This window comes from Lampris incognitus, chromosome 17 (genome assembly GCF_029633865.1).
Source record: "Lampris incognitus isolate fLamInc1 chromosome 17, fLamInc1.hap2, whole genome shotgun sequence".
NCBI classification, from domain to species: domain Eukaryota; kingdom Metazoa; phylum Chordata; class Actinopteri; order Lampriformes; family Lampridae; genus Lampris; species Lampris incognitus.
In genome coordinates, this window is record NC_079227.1 from 12282400 (window position 1) to 12295363 (window position 12964).

Consider the following 12964-nt stretch of genomic DNA (forward strand, 5'->3'; position numbering starts at 1 on the left):
AACTGCCCTTCAAATTCAGATCACTCCAAAAAAAAAAAAGCAAATATGATAACATCATACAAGCACTCCATTTCTACTATCTGTAAAGCAACATCGGCACAACAGAGTGCAACAGCTGGATCACTGCATATTTCCTAGAACCTTGCTAAAGCTAGGAAGCCAGTCACTGATGCCGAGTTGATTAAAACGTGTGCAACTGATACGGTTGACGAAGTTAAGTCATGATGAGAAAAACAATAAAATGGTTGTGGAGCTATTAAAGCAGGTGCCATTATTGGCTAACACGACAACAAGAAGAGTAGAACTTTTAGCGGGGGAGCGTTTTTCCAATCTACTCACCGATCTGAAGAAAGCAGAAGCCATATCACGAGCCATAGACTCGTCCCGTGACCAAAGTGATATGGAACAGCTGTCTGTGTTTGCAAGATTTTTTGATGGGAAGACCTTTCAGGTAGATCTGCTTTTTTGTTGCTTCCTCTGCCTGGGCGCAAAACTGGGGAAATCATCTTTAATAAATTAACACGGTTCTTTCAGAAGAATGGCTTGGATGTGAGCAAAACTGTGTCCGTTGTCGGCGAAGGGGCTCCATCACTATTTCTCAAAGTGTGTGGCGTGCCCCCCTGGGGGCCACAGAGGCATGACAGGGGAGAGGAGGGGGTGTAGTGCGGAACTAATGTTTTGACGTCGGAATCTTTTTCACGGCAGAACAATGAACAAAACGTGCTTTCATGAGACAGAGAGTCTGTAAGTTCACAGAATGGAGAGATATGTGACAGGGACGAAAAGAAGGTGTGAATGTGTGTGTCAGCCGTGTGATAGCCTGGCAGCGTGTCTCCCCGCCTGCCACCCAATGACTGCTGGAATAGGCTCCAGCATCCCCGCGACCCTGAGAGCAGGAAAGTGGTTTGGATAACGGATGGAAAAGAAAGACAGGTGATGCTTCCGAGACAAACAAGACAACGTGGTTAGCTGACGGTAAAATATGACTTGGGTTCACAGTGAATGTGGCGGGAGATGAGGAGAGACCAGTGTGTATTTTATGTCTGAAAACTCTGGCAGCTAATAGTATGAGACCAAACAAATTAAGAAGACACTTGGAGACATTACACCCCAGTCACCTCAATAAGCCCCTGGAGTTCTTTCAGAGAAAACTTGGGTGCATACCGTCAGCAGGAACACTGCTCTGTAAAAGCTGCATCAGTGAACAACAAAACACTAATGGCGTCATACAAAATTGCATACAGAATTGCCCAGTTCAAGAAACCACACACAATAGCAGAGGAGCTCATACTTCCCGCCGCGTTAGATACGGTGTCAACTATGATTGATGAGACAAGCACTGCAAAGTTGAAGGCTGTCCCTCTGTCCAACGATACTGTTGCAAGACGTATATGCAACATTTCAAATGACCTTGAAGAACAACTCACTGAAAAACTGAAAGACAAACGTTTCGCCTTGTAAGTGGACGAGGTACTGAAAGCAATATAGACTGCTTGTTTATTGCTTATTTTCGCTTTGTCACGTCAGAGTCACTGTGGGAGGATGTGCCGTTTTGCAAGTATGTCCCAAGTAGAGTGACAGCTGATGAGCTCTTTAGGCTTCCTGACTGTTACCTGACAGAACATGGGCTGAAATGGGATAACTATGCAGGCGTTTGCACAGATGGCAGGGAAAACAAAGGGATTGCGGGGACTAATCAAGAGGGTCTTGCCAAACGCACAATGGACGCACTGTGTCATACACAGAGAAGCGCTAGCATCAAGACAGATTAGCCCTGCGCTAAACGAGGTTTTGACCGATGTTGTTAGTGTGGTCAATTTCATCAAAACAAGACCCACGAGAGCGTGGCTGTTCTCTGCAATTTGTGAGGAGATGGGAGCTGAACATTCAGCTGTGTTGTTTCACAGCGAGGCTAGTTGGCTGTCGTGAGTGATAGGACATTCGGGCGTTTCTGGAGGAGGAGCGTATGCATGAAGTTGCAAGCAAGTTTAGCAATGAACAATTTCCGATGAAACTGGCCTATCTCAGCAATATATTTGGAAAGCTGAATGAAAAATCTTCAGCTTCAAGGCAGAGACAAGCACCTTCCTCACCTGGCAGACAAGATCAGCGCATTCACTCGAAAGCTTGAGATGTGGGGTAGGCGACTTGATCAAGGAAATATTGATTTCTTTAAGAATCCGAGTGAATTTGTTGAAACCAGTGATTCTGGAGCCACCACAGTGATTTCATGTCTTAAAAATACTTCCCAAACAACAGTGCTCAGTATGACTGGGTGACAGATCCATTCAATGCAGCAGCACCTGCTGATTTCAGCTCTACTGAAGAGGACCAGTTTATCGAGATGACATCTGTCTCCACCCTGACACTGAGTGAATTCTGGCTTGGTGTGGAGAGGGAGTATCCACTCATACGACAGAGGGCTGTGGGCATTCTGCTTCCCTTTGCCACAACCTATCTCTGTGAGATGGGGTTTTCTGCTGTTGTCTCACGTAAAACAAAGTACAGATTTAAGCTCAACATTGAGCATGACTTGAGAGTGGCAGTATCAAGTCTGCAACCCCATTCTGAAAAGATGTGAGGTGCAAAGTTGGCTCATTGCAGCCACTAATGCAGTGATAAGACTTGAGCTCTCACAAATTGACTTGCTCGTCATTTTTCCCAAATATCTCCATTTGTTCTTTTTTTGTTGGTGCACATATTGAACTTTATTGCTATTGTTCTAGCAAAGTTTTTTTTCTTAAAATTTCAGTTCATTTTTGTTGCTGAAAAAGCACACAGACTGATGGAGCAATCCAGTGACAAATGTCACAAAAACTCTTAAGATAGAGGTCTTGGAGATGGGAACATCTGATTTGCTCAAAACACAACACAAGGACATTGGGATGAGTGACTTTTGGGTCAACGTGGTTCCCCAAGCTCGATTCAAAAACATGAGAGCTATTGCAATGCTCCTACTTAGAATTTACCCCTCCACGTACATATGTGAGTCATCGTTTTCTTCAATGAACTCGACCAAGAACCAGGAAAGAAACAAACTCTCCAATGCACAGCTTGGCCAGTGCCTCAGGCTTGCCACAACAGAATACAGGCCCGACATCAGAAGGACTGCCTCATCCCAGCACTCTCACTTTTCTCACTGACTGGTGAATGAACATCCACATTTATTTTTGTCCATTTGTCAATAATTAAATTATTGGTCTTGGACTTATTTTGTTTTAAGAGTGGATTTTTTTTCTTATGTGACCCTCAACACAGGCTTTGAGAATCCTGGGCCTAAATTATTACTACCACCACCACTACCACTATTACCACTACTAATAATAGAAATAATAATGATAATAATAATAATAATCGTAATAGCAGCAACAACATCTGCACATAAAACCAACTTTTTCTGGCGCAATGGGAAAAAAATCCACAGACATTTTGGCCCTTGGCTTGGCATGCATGGCATAATTTGGCCCTTGGGGGAAGTAATTGGGGAACCCTGGTCTAATGTATTACAAACTACATCAAACTATATGGGAACACTGTTGTAATGTTATATTGATTTGTCTACCCGACAGATGAATCGCCACATCGATATCACATTTCAATCTTGTTTTCCTGTTTGAGTAGGGACGCGTTTTCTGTTGCACCAGTGTTCATCGTACCTGGCCAAAGAATGTCACCAGCGGTACCCGGAGACTGGAGATTGTCTCCAACCATGGTAAAGATGCCATTTAGTTAGCAGTATGTAACCTGACTTCATGGTTAAGATCGAAAAAAATCGCTTCTTTTTTTCTGAGGAAGTGTCCCGGGTTTTAGGGGGAAGTTGATATTCTTGGGGACCAGCTGGCATCTGCGCAATCTGGCATGTGTCAATACAAGAAAAGATGGTTGAAAAAAAAAATACCCGGCGTATATGTTATACAGGGGAATAGAGTTTAAATTCGTTGTACGTTTTCCAGCTGCAATTACAAGGTTGTTTTTTTTTGCCAATTTCTGTGGCTAATGAATTGACTGTGCCCAACAAAAATCTGATGAAATGCGAGGGCAATCGCTAAGCATTTAATTGACAGTCCCAGCTGCCTTAATTAATATTAGTCAGAGATAAGAGCAACCGTGACAAAACAATCAACCCACACACGCTCCTGCGATCCTGGCATCAGGCTTTCAACAGGGAGGAGAAATTCTCCTCGAACAGGAACAGATGCCTTTTAATCAAACAGTTTGTCTGACATTAATCAAGAATCTATTCAAACCCCAAAATCATATCTAATGACTAATTAACCGGATGGCTGCAATGAAAGCTACAGTGTTACCCACAATCCCTACCGAATCCACAAGGGTGAACAATCTTCACCTCCTCCCCAGATCCATCTTCTCTCTTGCCGCCCCACCCAGGGCACTCCACATCTTCCTCTTAGGAAGACATGAGAGAGAGAGAGAGAGAGAGAGAGAGAGAGAGAGAGAGAGAGAGAGAGAAAGAGAGAGACATGGCTTTCATGTCAGGTTACAGGCAGCTGGCCCAGCTTGTTCAAACACACAGAAGCTTGCAAAGAAACACACAGTCACACAAAGACACAAAGAAACACAACACTAAACTCAGTCACACAGGAAAAAACCACAAATAGACACAGTCACGCACAAAGAAACACACAGCCCACCACACACACACACGAAGAACATAGTCGCACATAGACACAGAAAAACACAACCTCACACACACACACACACACAAACACACACAGTCACACAAAGAACATAGTCGCACATAGACAGCAAAACAGCCTCACACACAGTCACACAGAGAACATAGTCGCACATAGACACAGAAAAACACAACCTCACACACACACACACACACACACACACACACACACATACACACACACACACACACACAAAGAACATAGTGGCACATAGACATAGAAAAACACAACTTCACACAAACACACAGTCACACAAAGAACATAGTCGCACATAGACATAGAAAAACACAACCTCACACACACACACAAACACACACCATCATCATTAACACACAAACACAGACACACAACCTCACACACACACACACACACACACACACCATCATCATCACCACACACACACACTAGGGGTGTTGAGATATACAGGTATTGACGATAACCGTGATATTTAAAAGAAACTGAAATACTGATACCATGTTTATAATACACACATGATAATATCGTGTAAATAATCCAGCGCCTCTTAAATCATTTCCATTTCTTTCCACTCTTGCTTTGTCTTCATCCCTGGTGACTCCGTTAGCAGTAACTACTAGCTAGTGCGGCGATCGCCCAAATTAGGTTATAAATAATGAGAAATATGTTTCCGGCTATCAGCCTGTTTTCACTCACCTCCACACACCCACCAGTCCTGTCAACCGGCGATATGGCTGTGATTTACCCGCTTTCGGAGACCGGACCCTTACGTTCCTTTATGACGAGTTACACAAATCAGTATGGCGCCTGACGCCGGCGAGCGGGGAGCGGGCAGAAGTTCCACTTCGTCAGCCTGTCCAGGCCTCGGCGCCTTGTTAAGCCCGCGTCTGTTACATAGTCACATGTTAAAACTCGTCTTCTCTCATCAGCTCAAGGACTCCGCCGAGGACCCGACAGCTAAATATCTCCGGAGACTCGACAACATAATAATCACTCACCACGGTAACTGTGAGTGGGCGAAAGCTGGGTGACCATTTTTCTTTTTCTTTTTTGTGGCCTTTTCCCTTTTGGCTAAAGCTTTGGGGGTTTGTTTGTTTTTTTGTGTGTGAGTTAATTGAACTGAACTGCGGTTGGGAATACTTCCATGTTTTGAGTTTTGTTTGTTGGATAACCGGGAAATCCCGATATGGAGTCTTTTTGTTGCGTGAACTGAACTAAATTGAAATGAACTGATAGTGATAACTGGGAAAACCCGAAGTGGAGTACAGTTACTTTATGAACTGAACTGAATTATATGGACCCTTTTTTCTTTCCCTTTTGCCTTTGAAAATTGACTGATGTGGTTGAGTTTATTTAATTTGAGTGTTTTATCTCCCTGCCTTGCAGTTAATTATAAATTCGTTTGTGCTGTAAAAGAATAACCAGGGGTGACGTGTATTCTGAATGCATGTATCCTTTGTGGGGTTTGACATTGATTCAGACTGGTTTAAACTTGGTCAAACGCTGCACTAGCTAGCTAGCTGCTACCAGTGTGTACTACTGCCGCACAAATCATGTCATGAAAAATGGAAAGAGGGAAAATGATGTAAGGACAAGATCAGTGGACAATAAATCACTATATCAGAGTGGTTAGTTGTCAGCCTGTGGTCTCACACACAAGCTCTCTGTCCTGCTCCACACAAGGGATTTTGTTAGGTGACATTGTATTGATGGCAGATGTTAGGCCCTGTGGCTCTTTTTGTTTATCAGTTCATCTGGTTGCCTTTTCACTATCCATTAAATGTACTTGTTCTTTTTGTACGTTTTTGTACAGTTATGGTTACAGACTCTTGCTCCCTCTCCCTAAACTCGTATGTTCAGTGTAATGCATTTGCCAAAAAAGAGACATAACACATAATAAACAAAGTTTTTTTTTAAATTTTCTATAGATATCGCGGTAATATCGTTATCATGAATTCTTTTGGCCACGATAGTCGTGTAGTAAAAATGTAATGTCGTGACAGCCTTAACACACACGCGCACACATACATAGAGAAACACACAAACACTTGCAAGACCACACACTGTCACTTAAAGTACTCACACACACACACACACAGAAACACATGCAAGACCACACCTGTCACTTAAAGTACTCACACACACACACACACACAGAAACACGTGCAAGACCACACACTGTCACTTAAAGTTCTCTCTCTCTCTCTCTCTCTCTCTCTCTCTCTCTCTCTCTCTCTCTCTCACACACACTCACACACACACGTGACCTGGAAAACTATCAGGCAGAAGTCAGCTTAAAGTGCCACACCAATGAGGCTGAGTGAAGATGGCAGTATGGTCTAAATCAAAACGGGTTACCCCCGCCGCACTCATCCCACACTAGGTGGAAGTGGGTCAGGCTGAGTGTGTATTTGGGGCCCGACTCAGGCGATAGCTGGCAGAGAGGGCTGGGAGCCCTCGGTGCAGCATTTAGGCTCCGACCGCCCATGCACTTTTGCGAAACCCCACTTTTCCCTCTGACAACGTTTCATTCGTTGGCTTTCAAAGGCTTTCAGATGTCAATCCAAACGTTTTGTACCGCTGTACGCGTTAAAAAATGCTTCTTAACAGCCGTGAGCTTGGCTTTTTCTCCAGCGGGGCCATTTTTCAGCACAGGCTGCAAAACACACACAAAAAAAGACGATTTAAAGTCTTAGAGACACAATTTTGAGCAAATAACTGAATAGAGCCCCTGGATATGGATGATCCGCTGTGGCGACCCCTAACGGGAGCAGCCGATGATAGTAGTAGTAGTAGTAGTAGTAACTGAATAGAGCCCCTAAACGCACATTAGAAAATTAAACTCATATTTCCTATGTGTTAGTGGAGTTGAAACCCAGTGGGATGACTTCCCGTTCACACAGGTAGTCATGTATGAGTCACACCCCATGGACGTATTATAGTAGAACTGGATACGGCGCTGCCGCTCTGCCTTGCAGCCAGTTTTTTCCCAGTGGTCACTCGCGGTATTGCAGCGAAAAATCTCCTGCGGCCCAAAAAGCATTTTCCCCATGGACCACCACTGTAAAAGAGACGCCTGTAAAACTGTTGACAGGACACCTGCAGCCATAATCATGGTCAATTATTACTCTTTGTATTGTATATTTTTAAACCGTGGGGTTTTAATCTTTTTAAAACTTTTCCAAAGCCCAGAAAAATATTTTTTCTCCTTTTCTGCATGACGGCACGGCTGTGTACGAGCCGTTCTCATAGGGTTGGTGCTAGAATGCACAGGGCGTCCATTGGGTGTGGCAGCTGCCATACCTTGGCTGCCTGGTCAATATGAAATAATATATTTCAATTACACATTTCTCAGTGTTTTAAATGATCCTATTACTGCAGCAAAATCATTAATTGCACGAAGTACAATAAAATCGAGTGAATCGGCACCTCACTCGGCTCAGCTCCTGTCTTTCAGTCGTCACTGACTCAGTAGTGAGAGGAGCTGTCTCTCTCTCTCTCTCTCTCTCTCTCTCTCTCTCTCTCTCTCTCTCTCTCTCTGTGCATGTGTCACATGTTGCTAACTGGCACGGGCACCAGAAACAGAGAGGAAGAAGAGGGTGTGTACTGTGTAGCTAGCTAATAGCTGTAGCATATGCAATGGATGCCTTTAAATTAAATGAAAACTCTCAAAGGGAGAACTTCTTAAAATCCCAGAGTCGGGGAGTGCTTCGTTATGCAAACAGAATGACCTCGTTGTGACTCACCTCTTCAAGAATTACTACCCTGTTACTTGTTCTTAGCACTTATTGTATTCACTCATTTAAAGAACAAAATCTCTTTCTTGCACTTTTACTTTAGCACTGGTTTTGCTCTTCGATGCTTGTTTAGATGCGCTTATGACCTCTGATGACTAGTAGTTCTCCTGACTTCCTACGTTAAATGCACTTATTGTAAGTCGCTTTGGATAAAAGCATCGGCTAAATGACTGTAATGTAATGTGACAACAGTAATCTAACTTCAGTAGTCTAACTTCAAGTTCAGTTAGCGAAGATGATGTGTGAACTGTTACTCAGCCATGTTCGTTTGGCAAAGATTGGATTATTGAACTGTTGTTATGTCAAGTTATTCGGGAATGCATCGTCCGGAGGGAGGTGGGAGGGAACTCCACTGCACGTCATCAAATGCTCACGGCGGAATCGACCAATATCGACTCGGGGCCCTTTGACTACATATGTCGTCACAGATTATAGTTATTTAGCTGTGTGTTTTTTACAATCCACGTTGACATAGAGTTGGTTAGTAAAGGTGCGAGGGCCAAAGGCCCGAGCTGCGTCTAAGGAGCGAGGCAGCAGGCTCTGGACCGGGGGGGGGGTCCTGGATGAGCGAACGTGCGCGAGGGCCGAAGGCCCGAGCTGCGTCTAACGTCAATCTACTGTTTCTCCTGCTGTTCCTAAACTGAACTAGCCCCTACCCAATCATAAGATTGGTCGATTCCGCTGTGAGCATTTGATGAAGTGTAACAGAGTTCCCTCCCACCTCCCTCCGGATGATGCATCCTGGCACCAACCTTCTCATAGCCTAGAGGCATGATAGGAGTAACACTACTGTGCATATTCAGTGGACCCCATGTACCCGGAAGTAACCCAGAAGCCAGAAACTTTTTCGGCGTATGTGCCAGGCGAGCAATGAACAGGCGCCATTTTTAGATCCGGTATCCAGTTCTACTAATACATCCACGGTCACACCTTTAACCTCCGAGGATCTTTCTGTCATTTCTGTCACCGCCACTCACGTCTAATAGTCAAAATGACTCTTCGTCTTGGGGCCCTGCCTGCGTCTCTGCTGTGATGTAACAGGTACACCTGTGTCGGGGTGCTGTTGTGCAACCACTGGCTCCAAATTAACCAGGACGTGGAAGAAAACCCAGTCCACGCGGCGCTAACTCGATATGTGCCACCTGAGGTACAAAAACACAATCTAAGAGAAATGCAACGCTCATTTCTAAAATTACAGTATTTAATATCGTTACAGCAAAAAAAAAAAATAATCTGGGGAAATAATTTCGAGGGGTTAACGAAGTGAGAGCGAGAGAGAGCTTGTGGTGTTTCTGCCCAGCTTTGGTCTAGTTAGCTATTACATGAAACACCTCGCTCGCCCTCTTCCCCTCCGAGCATGATCTGAGAGAGAGAGCATTAAAATGCCATGGAGAGAGACGGCGAACATCAAAAGGCAGCAGGACTTCACGTCGACAGCACAGAGAGGAGGAGAGGGGTCAGAAGCATCGCCTGGTATGAAACAGAAACATCTCTGAATATCTGGTATCAAGTCGCTATTTCAAGGGCACGGTTCGCTTTTTATACCTTGTCCCAGAGCTCCTGACTAAAAAGACCTCAGGCTTCAGATACAATGAAAGCAGGCCACAGACAAATCAGTAACATGATTCAACGGAGAACCGCTCAGGCGAAGGGAGTGTAACGTAGGGTAGAGAAAGGTTGTACATTTGATTTCATCGTGGGTAAATGACCATCAACACACGGCGTCACAACCGTCACGGATTGGCCTGCCATGCTAAAACAAAGGCGGCGTGGAAAGACAACAGTAAACCTCCGACACTAATCCATTCTGCCACCCATAGCGACAAACCACACTGGTTGCCCAGAGACGGCGCTTTTCGGCCATGACTCTCATTCACCATTATGGTTCCTACCCTGCTTCCAATTAATGTGGAGTGATGGCTTCCACAGATAGCGAGGAACGGTAATTGGCGGCGTTTTGTGTTGCAACCTCACATTGTGCCTTTTTGTGTGTGGCTTTCTCCCCGCCCCCCTTTTTCCCCCTCCCCAATTGAACTTGTCCAACTACCCTACTCTTCTGAGCCGTTGCTCCCTCTGCCGATCCGGGGAGGGCTGCAGACTACCACATGCTTCCTCCGATACACGTGGAGTCGCCGGCAGCTTCTTTTCACCTGACAGTGAGAAGTTTCGCCAGGGGACATAGCGCATGGGAGGATCACGCTATTCCCCCTCCCCCCGAACAGGCACCCCGACCGACCAGAGGAGGCGCTAGTATCATATAATATAGTAGTAGTACCAGGACACATACCCACGTCCGGCTTCCCACCCGCAGACACGGCCAAGGTAGCGGCAGACAACGGAATAGACCGCTACGCTACCTGGACGCCCACATTGTGTCTTTTAACTACAACCCTATTTACACTTAGCGTTAAAATCCATCTGAGGGCATTTGGGTCACACTTAACCTCATAAAAACCCAGGTGTAAATGCATCCGGGAGGTATTAGACGGACTGTGATGAGGCTGTGTGTGTGTTCTCATCACAATAGGCCACATTCACTGGTCATCCTCATAATTGTGGATCTAACTTGATATGTACAACTTGAAACTTTTCACCCCTGTGCTCGTAGGTGCAGGTGAAAGTTTGTCGACAATTCTGTGCATGTCGTTTACATTTATCCATGGTAAATCTCGCAGGCATCGCAAAAAATATGCCATTGTCAACAGCGCACGCCAACAAACAGGAAACTGGTATGACCGCTGCAGTAGAAACCGGAAGTTAGAGGACTACAGTTACGCACGGAAGCCTTGTTTCTGTAGGACGCCCGACCAAGCCGGCGGGAGGTGTCGCGGGGATTCGATCTGGCGATCTCCGTGTTGGCACGCAAGGGACGCGCCCCCCCTGGCTAACTTTTGTCTCATTTGTGGACGCCTTGGCATGGAGCACAAAAGATTCTGCATTATTTCATGAAGAGATTTTACGACATGTTCAATAGTTATTCATGAGTTTCAACCTTGAATGAAATCCACTCTACTTATGCGCGATAAAATACTGTGAATTTAATAACGTGATCCGTCTTTTCCCTTCAGCAACAAGAGCGAGTGTTGGCGTGGGTTTAATTGTTTTTCCCCATGAGCTCAGGCATCGAGTTATTGCAACAGATCAGTAATAATGTTGACATGCTCCAAGGCTAAACTGAGAAATGAAGCGTAAAACTAAAATAACCATCATCGATGAGAGGCGACGGTGGAAATGAAACACATTTTGCAATGGGTGCCTCTCACAATTTCTTTTTTTTTATACCCATAATCCATCGGTGGGCCCAAAGCAGAGATTCAAAATGTCTGCCAGCTGCTGGTCCTTGCACCCCTTCTTCTTCAGCGCAGCAACACAGGAGTCCAAAAGAAATTAATGGGCTTTGCTGTTTGTTGCTTCCAGTATTTATTACAGTTCCCTGAGGAAACCTCTGGGGAAGTGCAAACGCATTTCTATCTAGCTAGCAGAGACGCATTTTTGATGGCAAGTGTAAATGCAGTGTGGATAAAGCACACGCAGAAGCATCTACAAAATGAATATAAACGAAACCTGGTATTCTCCACTCATTACTGTGACCTAACTCTTGCGCTCCCCTTTTAAACGCTGTTTATTTAAACCCTAAAGCTAAAATGAAGTGTGGGGAATGTGCCAGAGCAAACAACTCTTAAATATACTGTAGGCTGCAAACATTAAGCCCTTTACAACACTGACAATGATCTGTGTGCAAGCTGGGAAGTAAAAAAGGGAATAATAAACCCCAGTCACATCTTATTGTATCACGCCTAGCTTTGCAGCCGTGTACCAGATCCATTTTTTTTTTGCTGGCTTTACCACCATCCCCCTGGTCACCCCTCAGGGGGATACCTGCCTGTATGTAATATGTAAAGCCTGCAGAGTCAGCAGAAACGGCTACGTCCTGCTGTCCCACCCTTTTTAATGAACAGCGTTGAGGGACTCCATTACACCAGACTCATAAACAACGATAGCGAGCTCATTAAAACTGATATTGGGGGATAATTTTGACTCTAACATACAAAGCACTTTTCCAGCTAACTAACGATGTTACGTAACCGCCAAACCATAGCACGTATGCTAGCTGTGGGATCGTCCTGCGGTGCAATCACATGGTCTGGCCCTATTTTGGTTAAAAAAGTACATGGGTACAGTGTCCGTGCACGTCTGTGAATGCACGTGTTGCATGAGCTTTATTAATTTTCCAGAGCTTTTTTTTTTTTTTTTTTTTTTGCAAAAAATATTTAATGCACTGACGTATTGTGCATTTATGTGTCTATGTGTGTATGTGTGCACAGGCACTCATTTTTGGGAGCGCCGTTCTATCATAGCCCTGTGTGATGCCCAAGGGAACGAGTTTTAGAGATAGTATTTTGTGGCTAAAGGAGAACAGCTACATGCTCCCACAGCAGTTTGCTACCGCTGTGAATATTCTAAGCTGGTCTCTCTTTTGCTCCACACTCTCCA

The 12964-nt window shown here is 44.8% G+C and overlaps 1 protein-coding gene across 1 annotated transcript in view; it reads right to left on the reverse strand.

Annotated features, from left to right (window-relative positions):
* LOC130127920 (SH3 and multiple ankyrin repeat domains protein 1-like) overlaps positions 1-3711 on the reverse strand; it is a 67853-nt gene extending 64142 nt beyond the window's left edge. The window contains exon 1 of the mRNA XM_056297635.1: positions 3657-3711. Coding sequence (XP_056153610.1) covers positions 3657-3711 — 55 coding nt within the window. The remainder of the gene's footprint in view (positions 1-3656) is intronic.
* Between the last annotated feature and the right edge of the window lie 9253 nt (positions 3712-12964).